Here is an 18,264-nt window from a genome sequence, read left to right as displayed (position 1 = left end):
ATTCAAGTTTTGCTTTTTGGAACTTAAAATTTTGCAAAGGCAATTTTTTTATTTTTTAGATGGAGCCTCATTCTGTCGCCCAGGCTGGAGTGCAATGGGGCTATCTTGGCTCACTACAACCTCTGCGTCCTGAGTTCAAGCAATTCTCCTGTCTGAGCCTCCCAAGTAGCTGGGACTATAGGAGCCACCATGCCCAGCTAATTTTTGTAGTTTTAGTTTCACCATATTGGTCAGGCTGGTTTTGAACTCCTGACCTCATGTGATCCACCCGCCTTGGCCTCCCAAAGTGCCGAGATTACAGGCATGAGGCAACACACCTGGCTTGCAAAGGCAGTCTTATATGGATTTTTTTTCCCCAAATATTTTCAACTTGAGATTGGGTAAATCCACAGATGTGGAAGCCCTGGACACAAAGTTTGGTCTTCCTGTTTCCTGACACACAGCTCCTAAAATACGTGGAAGCTCCAAAGTGGTAAGTTATCTTTTTGTATGCCAATGAGATGACTGATGGTTAGGGGCTGCATAGCCTCAAAATGGGGAGCTGGTTGCCAGGGAACCAATCGTGTAATTAGAGGGCCTGAACTTTCAGCCTCACCCCTCTACTTCCGGGGACGGGGAGAGAGACTGAAGGGTGAGTTGATAACCAATGGCCAACGATTTAATCAACTGTGCCTATGCCATGAAATGTCAACTAGAGAAAAAAAAATTGAGCTTTTAAAGAACTAGTTTTATTTAGAAATCTTACTGAGGACTATAGACTGATGACTATAGTCCAGAGGGGTCCTTCAGAGAGGTGCTGTCAAACTGCTTCAAAACTGTGTCTCCGCTTAGAGCTGATATACAGGTTGTGGAGGATTAGTACACACTCAAAGGTTACATCAGACTTGCTCAGAAGTTACATTAAAGCAGAATCACATCAAAGTTTGGGTGCAAAAGTGAATCTGCCTATAGATGACAGAGGTATGTATAATCGCTAACTTTGTCAGATGTTATTTTTCTTTTCTTTTTTTTTTGAGACGGAGTCTCACTGTTGCCCAGGCTGGAGTGCAGTGGCGCCACCTCAGCTCACTGCAACCTCTGTCTCTCAGGTTCAAGTGATTCTCGTGCCTCAGGCTCCCAAGTAGCTGGGATTACAGGCACCCACCACCATGCAAGGCTAATTTTTGTAGTTTTAGTAGAGATGGGGTTTCACCATGTTGCTCAGGCAGTTCTCGAACTCCTGACCTCAGGTGATCTGCCTGCCTCAGCCTCCCAAAGTGCTGGGATTACAGGTGTGAGTCACCGCGCCCAACCCAGATGTTATCTTAAGTATAGGAAAAGGCAAGGACTAGGATCATTTATCATTTAAGACATACAGTGACTCAGGCAAGAGACATGGGGGCCGTGTGCTCTATCCAGTTTTTTCTTCAAATCATTCTTCCAGAGAGCGGCACATCTGCACATCGTCACAGCGTCAGGGACTTTATGAAATCATGTTGGCATGCAGAAATGAGCAAACATGGCTTCTTAGATTTGTTACTCAGTCTTACAGAAGCCTCCATAAACACCCGCAAGGGCTGATGATGGGAGAGCTTTTGGATTGCTGGATATGTGAAGGTGCCAGGAGGGTGGTGTGCTGAAGAGGGCAGGGAAGGTCAACACCCCTTCCCCCATACCTTGCCCTATGCATCTCTTCATCTCTGTCTGTATCCTCCATTACATCCATTATTCATATAATAAACTGGTAAATACATTTCTCTGAGTTCTGTGAGCTGCTCTAGCAAATTAACTGAACTCGAGGAGGTAGTCATGGGAACCCCAATTTATAGCTGGTTGGTCGGAAGTAGAAGTGACAAGCTACTACTCAAGATTGGCATCTGAGGCCGGGCACGGTGGCTCACGCCTGTAATCCCAGCACTTTGGGAGGCCGAGGCGGGTGGATCACAAGGTCAGGAGTTCAAGACCAGCCTGGCCGAGATGGCGAAACCCTGTCTCTACTAAAAATACAAAAAAAAAATCAGCTGGGTGTGGTGGCGGGCGCCTGTAATCCCAGCTACTCGGAGGCTGAGGCAGAAAATTGCTTGAACCCAGGAGGCGGATGTTGCAGTGAGCTGAGATCATGCCACTGCACTCCAGCTGGGACACAGAGCAAGACTCTGTCTCCAAAAAAAAAAAAAAAAAAAAAAAAAAGATTGGCATCTGAAGTGGGACACAGTCTTACGGGACTGAGCCCTGAACCTGTGGGATTGGACTCTGACCCCAGATAGACAGCGTCAGAACTGAACTGACCTTGCCCTATGCAACTATTCACCTGTATCCTTTATCACAGAGGTCCCTAACCCCCAGGTACTGGTACTGGTCTGTGGCCTGTTAGCAACTGGGCCCCACAGCAGGCAAGTGAGCATTACTGCCTGAGCTCCACCTCCCGTCAGATCAGCAGCAGCATTAGATTCTCATAGGAGTGTGAACCCTGTTGTGAACTGTGCCCTCGAGAGTCTCTGTGGAAACATTTGTCTTCCATGAAACTGGTCCCTGGTGCCAAAGAGGTTGGGGACCACTGCTTTATCATATTCTTCATAATAAATTGGTAAACATAAATGTTTTCCTGAGTTCTATGAGCCATCATAGCAAATTATCAAGCCTGAGGAGGGGGTCATGGTAACCCTTGATTTGTAGCCACGTTGGACAGAAGTGTGCATAACCAGGGGACTTGCAATATGCCTTTTCAACAACTGGTGCTGGGCCAGGGGTGGTGGCTCACGTCTGTTATCCCAGTACTGTGGGAGGCTGAGGCGGGTGGATCACTTGAGGTCAGGAGTTCAAGGCCAGTCTGGCCAACATGGTGAAACCTTGTCTCCCCTAAAAATACAAAAATTAGCCAGGCATGGTGGTGGCGCCTGTAATCCCAGCTACTCGGGAGGCTGAGGCAGAAGAATTGCTTGAACTCAGGAGGTGGAGGTTGCAGTGAGCCAAGATCACGCCACTGCACTCCAGGAAAAAAAACAAAAAACAAAAAACAATCCCGAGTTCCTTAAAAAACTAAAATAGAGCTACCATATGATACAGCAATCCCACTGCTGGCTATACACCCAAGAGAAAGGAAATCGGTACATGGAGGAGTTATTTGCACTCTTTGCTTGCTGCAGCATTGTCCACAATAGCCAAGATTCAGAAGCTACCTAGATGTTCATCAACAGATGAATGAAGAAATGATACATACACACAATGGAGTACTACTCAGCCATAAAAAAGAATGAGATTCTGTCACTTGCAACAACATGGATGGAACTGGAGGTCATTATGGTAAGTGAGATAAGGCACAAAAAGAAAACCTTCACATGTTCTAACTTATTTGTGGGAGCTAAAAATCAAAGCAATTGAACTCATGAAGATAGAGAGTAAAAAGATGGTTAGCATAGGCTGGGAAGATAGTGGGGGTGAGGGAGAAGGGGGGATAAGTAATTGGGTATAAAAAAATAGAATAAATAAGAGTATTTGATAGCACAACAGTGACTACAGTCGATAATTTAGCTATACATTTTAAAATAACTAAAAGAATATAATTGTTTATAACACAAAGGATAAATGCTTGAAGGGATGAATATCCCATGTATCACAGTATCTCACGTACTCCCATAAGTAAATACACCTACTATGTAGCCACAAAAAAACCCAACAAAAACCAAAAATGGAATCTTGATATATATCTTGCATCGTATACAAAAATTTATTCAAAGTGAATCACAGACCTAAAACTTCTAGAAGACAACGTAAGAAAAATGTTTGCAATGCTGGGTTAGGCAAATATTAAGATACAACACAAAAAGCATGACTGATTTAAAAAAAACTGATAGGCCGGGCGCGGTGGCTCACGCTTGTAATCCCAGCACTTTGGGAGGCCGAGGCGGGCGGATCACGAGGTCAGGAGATCAAGACCACGGTGAAACCCTGTCTCTACTAAAAATACAAAAAAAAAATTAGCCAGGCGTGGTGGCGGGCGCCTGTAGTCCCAGCTACTCGGAGAGGCTGAGGCAGGAGAATGGCGTGAACCCGGGAGGCGGAGCTTGCAGTGAGCCGAGATTGCACCACTGCACTCCAGCCTGGGCGACAGAGCGAGACTCCGTCTCAAAAAAAAAAATAAAAATAAAAATAAAAATAAAATAAAAAATAAAAAATAAATAAAAAACTGATAAACTGGACTTCTGCAAAATTGAGAACTTCTGCTTTTTGCAATAAAGTATTGACAAAGAAAAGACAAACACAGACTGGAAGAAAATATCTGCAGACCACATTGATGCATCTGGTAAAAGCTATATCTAGAATATATAAACAACTCCTAAAACTCAATAGTAAGAAACAACACCAACAAAAAAATCAGCAAGACTTTGATATTTCACTGAAGAAATACGAATGACAGGCCAGGCGCAGTTGCTCACACCTGTAATCCCAGCCCTTTAGGAGGCCAAGATGTGCGGATCACGAGGTCAGGAGTTCAAGATCAGCTTGGCCAACATGATGAAACCCCATGTCTACTAAAAATACAAAAATTAGCTGGATGTGGGGTCACATGCCCTGTAATCCTAGTTACTCAGGAGGTGGAGGCTGCAGTGAGCTGAGATCGCACCACTGTTCTACAGCCTGGGCAACAAGAGTGAGACTCCATCTCAAAAAGAAAAAAAAAAAAAGAAATGAACGACAAAAAAGCACATGAAAAGATGTTAAATATCACTTCCCATTTAGGGAAATGCAAATCAACACCATAATAAGATTCTGCTATATGCCTACTGGAATGGCCAAAGTAAAAAATGCTGACACTAGTTAGTGCTGGTGAAGATGTGGATTAAGTGGAACTTACTTTTTTTTTCTTTTTTTGGAGCTGGAGTCTCGCTCTGTTGCCCAGACTGGAGTGCAGTGGTGTGATCTTGGCTCACGACAACCTCCGCCTCCCAGGTTCAAGTGATTCTCCTGCCTCAGCCTCCCGAGTGGCTGGGACTACAGGCGCACGCCACCATGCCTGAGTAATTTTTGTATTTTTAGTAGAGACAGGGTTTCACTATGTTGGCCAGGCTGGTCTCAAACCCCTGACCTTGTGATCCACCCATGTCAGCCTCCCAAAGTGCTGGGATTACAGGCATGAGCTGAGCCCAGCCTGTAAGTGGAACTTTCATACATTGCTAGTGGGAATGTAAAAGTTTGGCAGTTCCTTTTTTCTATTTGAGACAGGGTCTCACTCTGTCACCCAGGCTGGAGTGCAATGGCATGATCTCAGCTCACTGCAACCTCTACCTCCCAGGTTCAAGTGATTCTCCTGCCTCAGCTTCCCGAGCAGCTGGGACCACAGGCGCCCACCACTGCACTTGGCTAATTTTTGTATTTTTAGCAGAGACAGGGTTTCACCATGTTGGCCAGGCTGGTCTTGAACTTCTGACCTCAGGTGATCTGCCTGCCTCAGCCTCTCAAAGTGCTGGGATTACAGGAGTGAGCCACCGCGCCTGGCCAGTAGTTTCTGCTGAAGTTAAATTCTTGCCATAAGCCAGCAGTCCTGCTCCCAGGTACTCACCTAAGGGAGATAAAAACTTATGTTCACATAAACACCTGTATGCAAATGTTTACAGTGATTTTATTTATAATGGCCCCAAATGGAACGTGTCTTTTAGCTATTACATGGTTAAACCAACTGTGGTATATTCATACAATGGAATACTACTCAATAAAAAGGGAAAAACTACTGATATCCATGTCTACACGGGTAACACTTTAATGCATGTTAACCAAAAAAACCAGACTAAGGCTACACATTGCGTGATTCCACTTATGACTTTTTTTTTTTTTTTTGAGACACAGTCTCCCTTTGCTGCTCAGGCAGGAGTGCAGTGGCATAATCTTGAGTCACTGCAACCTCCCCCTTCTGCGTTCAAGTGATTCTCATGCCTCAGCCTCCTGAGTAGCTGGGATTGCACGTGTGCCACACCATGCCTGGCTAAGTTTTGTATATTTAGTAGAGACAGCGTTTTGCCATATTGGACAGGCTGCTCTTGAACTCCTAGCCTCAAATGATCCACCCGCCTCGGCCTCTGAAAGTGCTGCCATTTATGTGTAAAAAGTGAAGTGGAGGTTCCTCTTCAAAGACTTTCCTCCCTAATTAGGGATAAATAGTAACTTCTCTTAGAAGTAAAATTTATTCAAAGACCTGTGCTAACATTCTTAAATACCTGCTAGCCGTAATAAAGAAATCACTGTACTTTACGTTCTTAGCTCCCACAATTTAGCCTAAATATTTGCCCTAGCAGGCTTATACTGGTCCAAGCAAGCATTAGGTCACAGCCTGTTCCTCTTCCTTATTTAAAGGTGTTTTTACCTATCTCAGCTTCCCACAAGTTACTTCCTCCTTCCTTTGTTCTCCTCTACCTTTGCCTCTTTTAAAAAATTCTAAGTTGCTAGCCAATCGAAACAAATACAAAATGTAAGGTCCCATTCCAGCCAATAGAAACCGGACACAGCAGTAGGGTAAATGCGTCAGGTTATAAATAACCCTGTCTTCTTTGTTCAGTATACTCTTGTGACAAAACTGCTGACAAATGTACCCTTTCTACAAAAAATAAAAATTGGCCTTACTAAATAAATTAATGTTCGAGTACTATTTCTTTATGGCACCAAAAAACAAACATTTCAGACATGCGACATCCTGAAAATGACAAAACTACAGGAATAGAAAACAGATTAGTTGTTGCCAGGGGCTGGGAGTGAATGAGGCGTGGACTCAAAGGGATGTGGGAGAGTAATGTAACTGTTTTATATCTTGATTGTGGTGGTAGTTACATGACTATATGTCACTGTCATGGAACTGTATACTAAAAAGGGGATCTTACTGTATGCAAATTATACCAACCAACCAACACCAAACCCATTAAAATCGTATAGTATTAGGCTAGTAGATTCTAAACCTAGTTGTATCTCAGAATCACCTGGGAATCTTCAAAACAAAGAAATGAATACCAATTCCTAAACCCCACCACAGATTTTTACCTTATTGATTCTACATTCTAAGTCCAGAAAGAGAGTGGATAAATGAAAAAAATCCTGTTTTCAGCTGGGCACGGTGGCTCACACCTGTAATCCCAGCACTTTGGGAGGCCGAGGAGGGCAGATCACGAGGTCAGGAGATCGAGACCATCCTGGCTAACACGGTGAAACCCCGTCTCTACTAAAAATACAAAAAAAATTAGCCAGTCCTGGTGGTGGGCGCCTATAGTCCCAGCTACTCGAGAGGTTGAGGGAGGAGAATCGCTTGAACCTGAGAGGTGGAGCTTGCAGTGAGCCAAAATCGCGCCACTGCACTCCAGCCTGGGCGACAGAGCGAGACCCAGTGTCAAAAAAAAAAAAAAAAAATCCTGTTATCTCGAAGATTCTCTAATAGCTTATAAATTGAATTGTAGAGAGAATATCTCAAGTGCTGTGTAAATATCACTGAGCGCCAGTGAAAGCAAATGGTCCTTTGGTTGCCAATCTAAGTTTTTAAAGATTTCTAGTATTCAAATTTAAAAGTTCAATCTTTACAGTGTTGGTATCTAAAAATCAACCACTTTTTAATAAACTGTTATGAAACAAGCTTTAAACAAAGTCAAATCCATACTGAAACAGGAATAGAATGTAAATAAACATAATGTTTTTACAAATGTTCAGGCAAGTTGTGTCATGAATGCTAATTATTGCCACTGAACTCAATACCTACTGGGAGTCAGCTTTTTGTATGAAGTTCCCAAACAGTTATTTATTCTAGAGGATTACAGCAGAGGCTGCTGGGAATATTGCTTGCCGGTACTGACCTCGGCTGGGAAAAGCCAAGGTCCGCAGTACGCTGTTAAAAGTCCCACCTTTCCCCCCATAATCTTTGCTTTCCTTCTTTTCAGCTCTACTCTTTTCTTCCTCAATGTGCGGAATAGACATTTGAAAGATGAGAGGGCAGACATTGAGAAGGAAGGCCTCTGGACACAGAGCAAAAAAATGAGAACTAGCTGCTCCAATTCCCTAATCTGTGCTTCCCAATTCATGCAGATGACAAATTGTTGGAATAAGAGATGGTCGGAAACCAGAAAGACCCATTTCAAATGAAGGTCCTGCGTAAATAAGTGAGAGTTTGTCAGCCCAGAGGGTTCTGAGTGCTAAGAGGCATAAGGTTTAACAAGTCACCCACAGAAAGAGCTGGCTGCTCCCTCTGCTGGCAAAGTCAGTCCCTATCTGGTAAATTCTGGCTCTACAAATGGAGCCATGAAAGCACACTATTAGGTCTCATTTTAAATTCAGATGAACTTAATTTTATTTTCAGAGACAGGGTCTCACTCTGTCACCCAGACTGGAGTGCAGTGGTGCAGTCTTGGCTCATTGCAGCCTTGACCTCCCGGGGCTCAAGGAATCTTCCCACCTCAGCCTCCTGAGTAGCTGGGGCTATAGGCTTGTGCCACCACACTCAGCTGATTTTTGTATTTTTTTTTGTAGAGATGGGGTTTCGCCATGTTGCCTAGCCTGGCATTGAACTCCTGAGCTCAAGTGATCCGCCCACTCCAGCTTTCCAAAGTGCTGGGATTACAGGTGTGAGCCACTGCTCCAGTCCCAGGAAGACTTACACAATTTTTCACAAGTGTCAAAGAGTGCTGCGTAAAGGAGACAGAACAAACAGTAAATATTTGATGATTAATTAAGATTTCCTGAAATTCTTTTCCCTGACAGATGTTAGGTGGGTGGTATAATTCTAGGAAGTATTTCAATCTCTAGCCTAGGTTTTCTATTTTAAAACAAAGAGATGAATGTCTTCCAGCAAGTTAATCTTTTTGTGCCTTAGTCTGATCTGAGAAATAAGGATAATAATTATGCCTAACTTATACCTAACTCATTTAACGCAAGTGAGTTTAAATGATTAACTCGCAAGTGAGCTAATAATTTAATGAGTTAGTTTAACACAAGTTAACCAACTTAAGACAGTTACATGATCAACTCATTTAATGTTCAGATTAAATAAATCAAGCAAATTTCTTAGACCACTGCCTGATACATGGTAGATACTCATATTAGCTATAATGATTAGTATTCCAAAAAAGGGTGGACTGAGTGAAAGAAGCAAAACACCAAGGAATACACTCTGCATTCCAAAGTTAACCTGAAAACTTTGGAACCTTGTCGGGGGAGGTAGGACATGCCTCATTATTCCCTCCTCCCTTTTGGAATTCAGGCCCAGCTGACCAGCATTAACATTGAAACAGATCTTAAGACTGACAAAGCGGACTTTGTAGCAATAAGATACCAAATTCCAGCGGGACTCTAGTATGACATCACATGACAGATAGCAAGCCCTGAAAGTGAAGTATTTTACCCCAAATTATGTTTCTTCGCCATATCTTGAAATAGTCCTGCAAAGCTATCTCTTGTGGGGAAAATCTACATTCTGAAGAGAATCCCCTTCCTTTTCTAGGCCTTTTTCCTGATTCAGGAGAGAATCAACTCTGATAAGAAACATTTACAATTAGGCCGGGCGCGGTGGCTCAAGCCTGTAATCCCAGCACTTTGGGAGGCCGAGGCGGGTGGATCACGAGGTCAGGAGATCGAGACCATCCTGGCTAATACGGTGAAACCCCGTCTCTACTAAAAAATACAAAAAAATTAGCCGGGCGTGCTGGCGGGCGCCTGTGGTCCCAGCTACTCGGGAGGCTGAGGCAGGAGAATGGCGTGAACCCAGGAGGTGGAGGTTGCGGTGAGCCGAGATCGCGCCACCGCACTCCAGCCTGGGGGACAGAGAAAGACTCCGTCTCAAAAAAAAAAAAAAAAAAAAAAAGAAACATTTACAATTTATTCTCTCAATAGCCTGCTACCTGGAGACTTCCTCTGCATAAGGGAAATCTTGGTCTCCCCAACCCCTTATCTTAACGCAGACATTCCCTTCTTTTTTCAGTTTTTCTTTTTTTTTTTTTTGAGACAGTCTCGCTCTGTCGCCCAGGCTGGAGTGCAGTGGAGTGATCTCGGCTCACTGCAACCTCTGCCTCTCAGGTTCAAGCGATTCTCCTGCCTCGGCCTCCCGAGTAGCTGCGGTTACAGGCTCCTGCCACCACGCCCGGCTTTTTTTTTTTTTTTTTTTTTTGTATTTTTAGTAGAGATGGGCTTTCGCCTGTTAGCCAGGCTGGTCTCGAACTCCTGACCTCAGGGGATCCACACGCCTTGGCCTCCCAAAGTGCTGGGATTACAGGCGTGAGCCACCGTTCTAAACCGCCTTCTATTAATTCCATCTACGGCCACAAGTCCTTATATAATCCAGACATTCCCTTCTGTGGATTCCAGGTGTTTGGACAAAACTTTAAATCAATTGTTCATCAGAAAATCTTTGAATCTTAACTATGACCTGGAAGCCACTCCCCCTCCCCCAGTAGTCAGTCTCACCTCTCCAGATGGAACCAATGTAGGTCTTTGTATGTATTGATTGACATCTTATGTCTCTAAAAGCACATGTTCTCAGGATTTCCCAAGAGCTGTATCACAGGCCATTGGTCATTCATATTTGGCTCAGTATAAATCTCTCCAAATATTTTAGCGTTTGACTCTTTTCAGCACAGGTAGAAAAATTAAATATTGTTTCTTTTTTACATACTTAGTTTCACCCCAAAGCTCATTAGATAGGTCCCTAACACTTTACATGGGTTCTATTTATTCTGAAGAAGGAGCTTGACCTGACTCACATTATTTACTAGCTGAAAGGCACATTTACCTGCGTTGAACTCGGGATCGTCCTCCAGGGCGACGACAGCTCCCTCCACGGCATCCACGGCGCTCCCGCCCTCCCGGAGGATGCCGTAGCCCACGGTGACGGCTCTGACCATGCCCTGGTGCACTCGCTCCTTCCTGTCCTTGGAGATAGGACCGGCTCCGCCGCCGTGGACCACTACGATGGGATTCATGTCGGCGGATCCTAGGCAGCACGAAGGCGAAAGCGTCGTCCAAAGCCAGCCCAAGGAAGCCGCGCGGGTACAAGGTCCTCGGGAGACCCCGTGGGGACAATGCCCAGTCTCTATACTGAAAGGCCGGGTTCGCAGTTGAGGGTGTGTAGAGGCGGCTCGGTCGAGCTTGGTACGAAAAGCCCAGGGGCCCGGCGCCCTCCCGCGTTCCTCTCCGCCCCCGGCCCGGACCTGCTGGGGTCTCAGTTTCCCCGGGGACGTTAACCCGCGCCCACCACCGCCCGCCTCCAAGCCCCGGCGCCGAAGGAGGATGTCTATTTCGCCTTCGGGAAAATGTCTATTCTCGTTTATTTCATTCGCCCTCCCGCGTCTCGAGTGGCTGCTCCAGGAGGGCCGCCGACTTACCCAGGGCACCGCGGGAGGCGGACGCCGAGACCTCAGGCTGGGTCGAGCCGCCCCCGCAGCTGCCCAGTACCGCCGCTCCCCGACGCCGGCTCGAAACCGCTCAACCCGCAACCGCTCTGGCCACAACGGTTCTGCGCCTGCGCACGAGGGCGGGGCCGCCGCACCGCCCAGTTCCCATAAAGCCCCGAAGCCCGGCCGGCGCGCACCTGTCTCACTCTTCTCCGGAGTCTCCGCTCTTGGCCGGCCCGAGCTTCCTAGTGGCATGAGGGGACCCTCCTCCTCCTGACCAGGCTAGGGGATGGGTGGTTGGGTTGGTGGCGAGAAGCGTGAAGTGGCGTGCCACGGTTTTGTAATTGCAGATTGAAAAGCAACGCTAGGCTGTGCGCAGTGGCTCATGCCTTGTAATCCCAGCACTTTGAGAGGCCGAGGTGGACGGATCACTTGAGATTGGGAGTTCGAGACCAGCCTGACCAATATGGAGAAACCCTGTCCCTACTAAAAACACAAAAGTAGCTGGGCGTGGTGGCGTATGCCTGTAATCCCAGCTACTCTGGAGGCTAAGGCACGAGAATAGTTTGAATCTGGGAGGCGGAGGTTGCGGTGAGTGGAAATCGCGCCGTTGCACTCCAGCCTGGGCAACAAGAGTGAAACTCCGAATCAAAAGAAAAAAAAATTATGCTGGGACAATGGGCATAAACAGGGACAGATCCAGGCAAACTGTGATTGATCTCCTGTGGATAGGAGAATCCGTTCCCTTCTTGTTTACCCACAACTAATAATACATTTTACCACTCTTGGGAATTCCCTTTACTCCTGTTTTACCTTGGTTTCCTGCCTTAAGGCCCAGTTTAAATGAACCCCTCCTGCAAAGCCTTCTCCCTGGCACCCCACTAAGGATCGGTCATTCCCCTTCTAGTGACCTATTGTGAGAGATTACCACAAATTTATTGGCTTCAAACAACACACATTATCTTACAGTTCTGGTGGTCAGAAATTCAAACTGGGTCTGCAGGGTCGAGTTCCTTCGGGAAGCTCCAGAAGAGAATCTGTCTTTTCCTGCATCTACAAGCTGCCTGTATCCTTGGCTCATGGCCTCATCCTCCATTGCTAAAGCCAGCAGCCTAGCATCTTTAACTCTCTCTCCCTCTGGCCTCTGTTTCTGCTGCTACGTCACTTCTCTCTCTGTCACCATCATCACGATTTTCTTCTCTGACTCTGACTCTCCTGCCTCCTTCTTAAAGGAAGTCCCTTGGGATGACATTGGGCCCAGCCAGATAACCCAGGATAATCTCCCTTTCTTACAATTTCTGTTCTCATCTGCAAAGTCCCTTTTGCCACGTGAGGAGTGTTCACAGGTGGAGACTCGGATGTGACACCTTTGAGGGCCGTTATTCTGTCTCCCACACTCACCTCTTGGAAGAGGGTTATTTTAGCACATGTCTCAGTTAGTTGTGAGCCTACTTATGTCATCATAATACAGCTCACCATCATTTGGGTTCAGCTATTTACAGGAACCTGAACCCTACCCTATGCCTAGCCCTAACTCAAACCCCATCGCTACTGTTTTTCCTGATTGATCTGGAATTTAATGATCTGGCTGAGGCTGGGGAAGGTGGCTGGTGGCCCAAGTGGGTAGAGTGTTGGTTTCCATTTGATCCTCCCATCTCAGCCTCATGCCTTTATCTACTTCTCTGATGGGCTTCGTATTCCCCATCTCAATCCAAAGTCTCTTAGATAAATTCTCTAGAAAATAAACTTCTGGTCTTTGAGGAGGACAGAGGAAGCATCTTTTTGTCTGACTCTGTGGGATAGGAGAAGGAATCTGGCTAACTCCTCTGTAGACGATGTTCCATCAACAACCATTTTATGGATTAAGGATTGTATTCAACTGTCCCTGACAAAACGTGACCACAGTGGTTTCACCAGATAACTGTTGATTTGAAAACAACAACAACAACAACAACAAGACATCTAGTGGTTGCTGCCTAGGCTGGTGCAGCAGCTCCAAAGTGACACAGATGTCCCATCTCCTTCTCTTTCCCTTCGGCATGTGGCTTTCACATTTGTGGCGCTCCTAGGCACTTTGATCACTATTGGGGCAGGATGAATGGGGAAGGGCAAAGGGAAGAAGGCTTTTGCCAGCTCCCCTTTGTTCCTTTAATTCAGGGAAGCTCTCTAGCTTTCCTAGAAGTCCTCCAAGTGGACTTTCATTGGCCAGAACTGGATTACGGGGCTACCCCTAGTGGCAAGAGAGTCTGGGGAGTTAGTTTTTATTTTAGCAGGGTACATCAGGGCCCTGGATAAAATCAAGGTCTTTTGGCAAGAAGGAAGGGTGACAGGCTATTGGAGAGACAACTGGGAACACCTGCCACTCCTGCCTCCCCATCTTTGAGATTCCTGTGTGTCTAAGCACTGAGTCTCCCAAGCATTCTCCAGAACAAATGGATTCACCTCTCAAGTAGATTATAACTTCCTTTAATCTGCCATTTGTTATTCATCTTCCAAAGTGACCTTTTTTACCTGCCATTGTCATCTCTCCCATTCTTCCTGTCTTTGTGGGTAGTATTCTTTTTAAGATTGTTTACTATCATTTTAGAGGGATTTTTGAAGGGAGGAGTAACCCACTTGTGTGACTAGGGAGGTTGACTAGATCCCCAAGGAGGTGATTCTAACTACAGTGGCTCTGGATGTTCTAGGAGAAGGAGGGTTGGATTAGGGAATGCCAGAGTTGGGGAGAGGAGGTGGGACCAGAAAAGGAGGGACTGGGCAGGGAGGGTCTGGGTCAGAAATGAAAGAGGCATATTACAGAGACTGACAAAGAAGAAATGGGGGTGGGAGGGAGGAAGAGAAGAAAAAAAGAAAGAAGCAACTAACATTTCCTTTCTTTCCTTCCCTTCCTTCCCTTTCTTTCCTTTCTTTCTTTCTTCTTTGAGACGGAGTCTCGCTGTGTTGCCCAGGCTGGAGTATAGTGGTGTGATCTTGGCTGGCTACAGTCTCCACCTCCCGAGGCTCAGACATGATTCTCCTGCCTCAGCCACCCAAGTATCTGGGATTACAGGCATGCACCACCACACCCAGCTAATTTTTGTATTTTTAGTAGGGATGGGATTTCAACATCTCGGCTAGGCTGGTCTCAAACTCCTGACCTCAAGTGATTTGCCCACCTTGGCCTCCCAAAGTGCTGGGATTATAGGTGTGAGCCACTACACCTGGCCGCAACTAACATTTTCTGAAGGTCCACTGGGGAACCGGCAGGCTGCCTTTACTACGTTCTTACTGCCTAGCAACTTCCCATCCCCACCAGTCTCAGCTACATGAGGAAAAGGCTTTTGGCTGACCCCACTGGGGGCAGGATGGGAATCTGTGAGGCTCCCTCCAAATTCTAGAATGTGTAAAAGTATCTTGAGCTTGCTGCCTTCCAGGGCTTTCAAATAAGAAGCGGGACACATACCTTTCAACTCTGAGATCCCTGAGCTTATTTAGGAGATCTAGTACCCATGAATTTGTTCAGGAATGGGGCATGAGGCTGTTTTTAGGAAGCCCACATCAGCATTTTGTGCAATAGCACTTCTTTCTAACTTTCTTCTCCTCCTCTCTGACCAGAGAATTGTGATTCAGTTAGTGATATGGGATGGGGGCAGGGAAGTGCTGGGTAGAGAACGGCATGGTCCCTGGCTAGGGCTCCACCCCCGGGCCTGTGCCCATGGACCTAGGTGAGGACAGGCACTCCTGCCTTCAAGCCCAAATGTTGCATTTTCCAAGACCACTCTGGCCCACCATGCCCCCATCCTGTGCCTATAAAAACCTCGAGACCCAGCTGCGCACGATGGCTCACGTCTGAAATGCCAGCACTTTGGGAGGCCGAGGCGGGTGGATCATGAGGTCAGGAGATCGAGACCATCCTGGCTACCATGGTGAAACTCTGTCTCTACTAAAAACACAAAAAAATTAGCCAGGGTGGTGGCACGTGCCTGTAATCCAGCTATTCAGGAGGCTAAGGCAGGAGGATGCTTGAACTCGGGAGGCGGAGGTTGCAGTGAGCCGAAATTGCGCCAATGCACTCCAGCCTGAATGACAGAGCGAGACTCTGTCTCAAAAACAAAACAAAACAAAACAAAACAAAACAAAACAAAACAAACAAACAAAACAAAACAAAAAAACACCTCAAGACCCTAGGGGGCAGGAACACAAGTGGCTGGACGCCGAGAGGAGCACATTGGTGGAAGAGCACACTGACAGGCGCCAACAGATGCCGGCAGGCCATCAAGCGATGGAGTCATGGTGGAGTTTGGTTGGGGCAGTTGGAGGAGAGCCTGGCCACTGGGCAGCCCAGCTCGGCGGGGAAAACCACCTTTCCGCTCCATCCCCCTTCTGGCCTTGCTGAGAGCTACTCCTCAATAAAAAACCTTGCACTCATTCTCTAAGCCCACGTGTGATCCGATTCTTCTGGTACACCAAGGCAAGAACCCAGGGATACAGAAAGCCCTCTGTCCTTGTGATAAGGCAGAAGGTCTGATAGAGCTGATTAACACAAGCTGCCTGTGGGTGGCAAAACTAAAAGAGCACCCTGTAACACACACCCACTGGGGCTTCCAGAGCTGTAAGCATTCACCCCTAGGTGCTGCCGAGGGGTCGGAGCCCCACAACCTGCCCATCTGTATGCTTCCCGTAGAGGTTTGAGCAGTGGGGCACTGAAGAAGTGAGCCACTCCCCCTGTTGCATGCCCTGCAAGGGGGATAAGGAACTTTTCCCATTTCATTAGGATGGGACATGTATGGGTGCTTGAATTTGGATTCCTATAAATATTTTGATTTATATCTGGGCTGTCTCTTAAACTCAGAATCAATGGCTGGGCATAGTGGTTCACGCCTGTAATCCCAGCACTTTGGTGTTGCGGGAAGTCAGGGACCCCAAACGGAGGGACCAGCTGAAGCCATGGCAGAAGAACGTGGATTGTGAAGATTTTATGGACATTTATTAGTTCCCCAAATTAATACTTTTGTAATTTCTTTTCTTTTTTTTTTTTGAGACGGAGTCTCGCTCTGTCGCCCAGGCTGGAGTGCAGTGGCGCGATCTTGGCTCACTGCAAGCTCCGCCTCCTGGGTTCATGCCATTCTCCTGCCTCAGCCTCCCGAGTAGCTGGGACTACAGGCGCCCGCCAACACGCCAGGCCAATTTTTTGTATTTTTAGTAGAGACGGGGTTTCACTGTGTTAGCCAGGATGGTCTCGATCTCCTGACCTTGTGATCCGCCCGCCTCGGCCTCCCGAAGTGCTGGGATTATAGGCTTGAGCCACCGAGCCCGGCCTTACTTTTGTAATTTCTTATGCCTGTCTTTACTGCAATCTCTAAACATAAATTGTAAAGATTTCATGGACACTTATCACTTCCCCAGTCAATACCTTTGTGATTTCCTATGCCTGTCTTTACTTTAATCTCTTAATCCTGTCAGTTGAGGAGGATGTATATCGTTCCAGGACCCTGTAATAATTGCGTTAACTACAAAAATTGTACAGCATGTGTGTTTGAGCAATATGAAATGTGGGCACCCTGAAAAAAGAACAGGATAACAGCAATTGTTCAGGGAATGAGAGATAACCTTAAACTCTGACCGCTGGTGAGCCGGGCAGAACAGAGCCATATTTCTCTTCTTTCAAAAGCAGTTGGGAGATATATCACTGAATTCTTTTTCTCAGCATGGAACGTCCCTGAGAAAGAGAATGCGCACCTAGGGGTAGGTCTCTGAACTGCCCCCCACCGGGGCGTACCTGTCTCTTATGGTCGCGATTGCAGAGGTGAAATAAACTCCAGTCTCCCATAGCACTCCAGGCTTATTAGGAAGAGGAAATTCCCACCTAATAAATTTTGGTCAGACCGGTTGATCTCAAAACCCTGTCTCCTGATAAGATGTTATCTGAAGGGGTGGCCTGCCCCTCCACACCTGTGGGTGCTTCTCGTTAGGTGGGACGAAAGACTTGAGAAAAGGAATAAGACACAGAGACAAAGTGTAGAGAAGGAAAAGCGGGGCCCAGGGGACCGGTGCTGTGCTTACAGAGGACCCACACCGGCACCGGCCTCTGAGTTCCCTTAGTATTTATTCACAATTATCTTTACCATCACCGGTGCTGTGCTTTGAGATGTAGATGCGAACATCTCCATAAACCTTTTAGCAGTATTGCTCCAGCAAGCCCCACCTTATTCCTAAAGGCGGTTATCTCCTTACTCAGTAAATAAAGCACACAAAGGGTTTTACCTGGAGATGTTTTATCGCCCAGGGACGGGCAGAAGACAAATGTTTTTCTTTTTCTCTAGATTTAAGAGAATGGTGATGGCCTTTAACCATAAGCAGCCTTTAGGCACTTGTTTAACAAAGCACATTCTGCACCGCCCAAAATCCTTTTAACCTTAAGTCATCACAGCACATGTCTCTTGCAAGGACAAGGTTGGGGGTAGGGTCACAGATTAACAGCATCTCAAATACAGAACTAAATGGAGTCTCTTATGTCTACTTCCTTCTATATAGACACAGTAACAGGCTGATCTCTCTTTCTTTTCCCCACAGTTATCAACGACAATTGTGCCTGAAACTAAATTAGCAATTCTAATTTCACCTCCGTCCTGTGGTCCTGTGATCTCGCCCTGCCTCCACTTGCCTTGTGATATTCTATTACCCTGTTAAGTACTTGATGTCTGTCACCCACACCTATTCGCACCCTCCCTCCCCTTTTGAAACTCCCTAATAAAAACTTGCTGGTTTTTTTGGCTTGTGGGGCATCACAGATCCTACCAACATGTGATGTCTACCCCGGATGCCCAGCTTTAAAATTTCTCTCTTTTGTACTCTTTCCCTTTATTTCTCAAGCCAGCTGACGATTAGGAAAATAGAAAAGAACCTATGTGATTATTGGGGCAGGTCCCCCGATACTTTGGGAAGTGGAGGCAGG

At 46.4% G+C, this 18,264-nt stretch overlaps 1 protein-coding gene across 2 annotated transcripts in view; it reads right to left on the bottom strand.

Annotated features, from left to right (window-relative positions):
- The window catches only part of ASRGL1 (asparaginase and isoaspartyl peptidase 1), a 58,484-nt gene extending 45,778 nt beyond the window's left edge, over window positions 1–12,706 (bottom strand). The window contains exons 1-2 of one of the 2 annotated variants that reach the window (XM_063642268.1): window positions 12,624–12,706; window positions 10,730–10,930 (exon numbers count right to left, since the gene is read on the bottom strand). In XM_063642268.1, the coding sequence (XP_063498338.1) occupies window positions 10,730–10,919 (190 nt within the window). In that variant the 5' untranslated portion in view covers window positions 10,920–10,930; window positions 12,624–12,706. Of the gene's footprint in view, window positions 1–10,729; window positions 10,931–11,321; window positions 11,449–12,623 lie in introns of those variants that run through there. The other variant, XM_055286459.2, reaches the window with a different exon arrangement.
- Between the last annotated feature and the right edge of the window lie 5,558 nt (window positions 12,707–18,264).

The sequence above is a fragment of the Symphalangus syndactylus genome, chromosome 1, assembly GCF_028878055.3.
Source record: "Symphalangus syndactylus isolate Jambi chromosome 1, NHGRI_mSymSyn1-v2.1_pri, whole genome shotgun sequence".
In the NCBI taxonomy this organism is placed as follows: domain Eukaryota; kingdom Metazoa; phylum Chordata; class Mammalia; order Primates; family Hylobatidae; genus Symphalangus; species Symphalangus syndactylus.
Note: the sequence above shows the minus strand (reverse complement) of the source record. Positions and strands in the feature narration are given on the sequence as shown.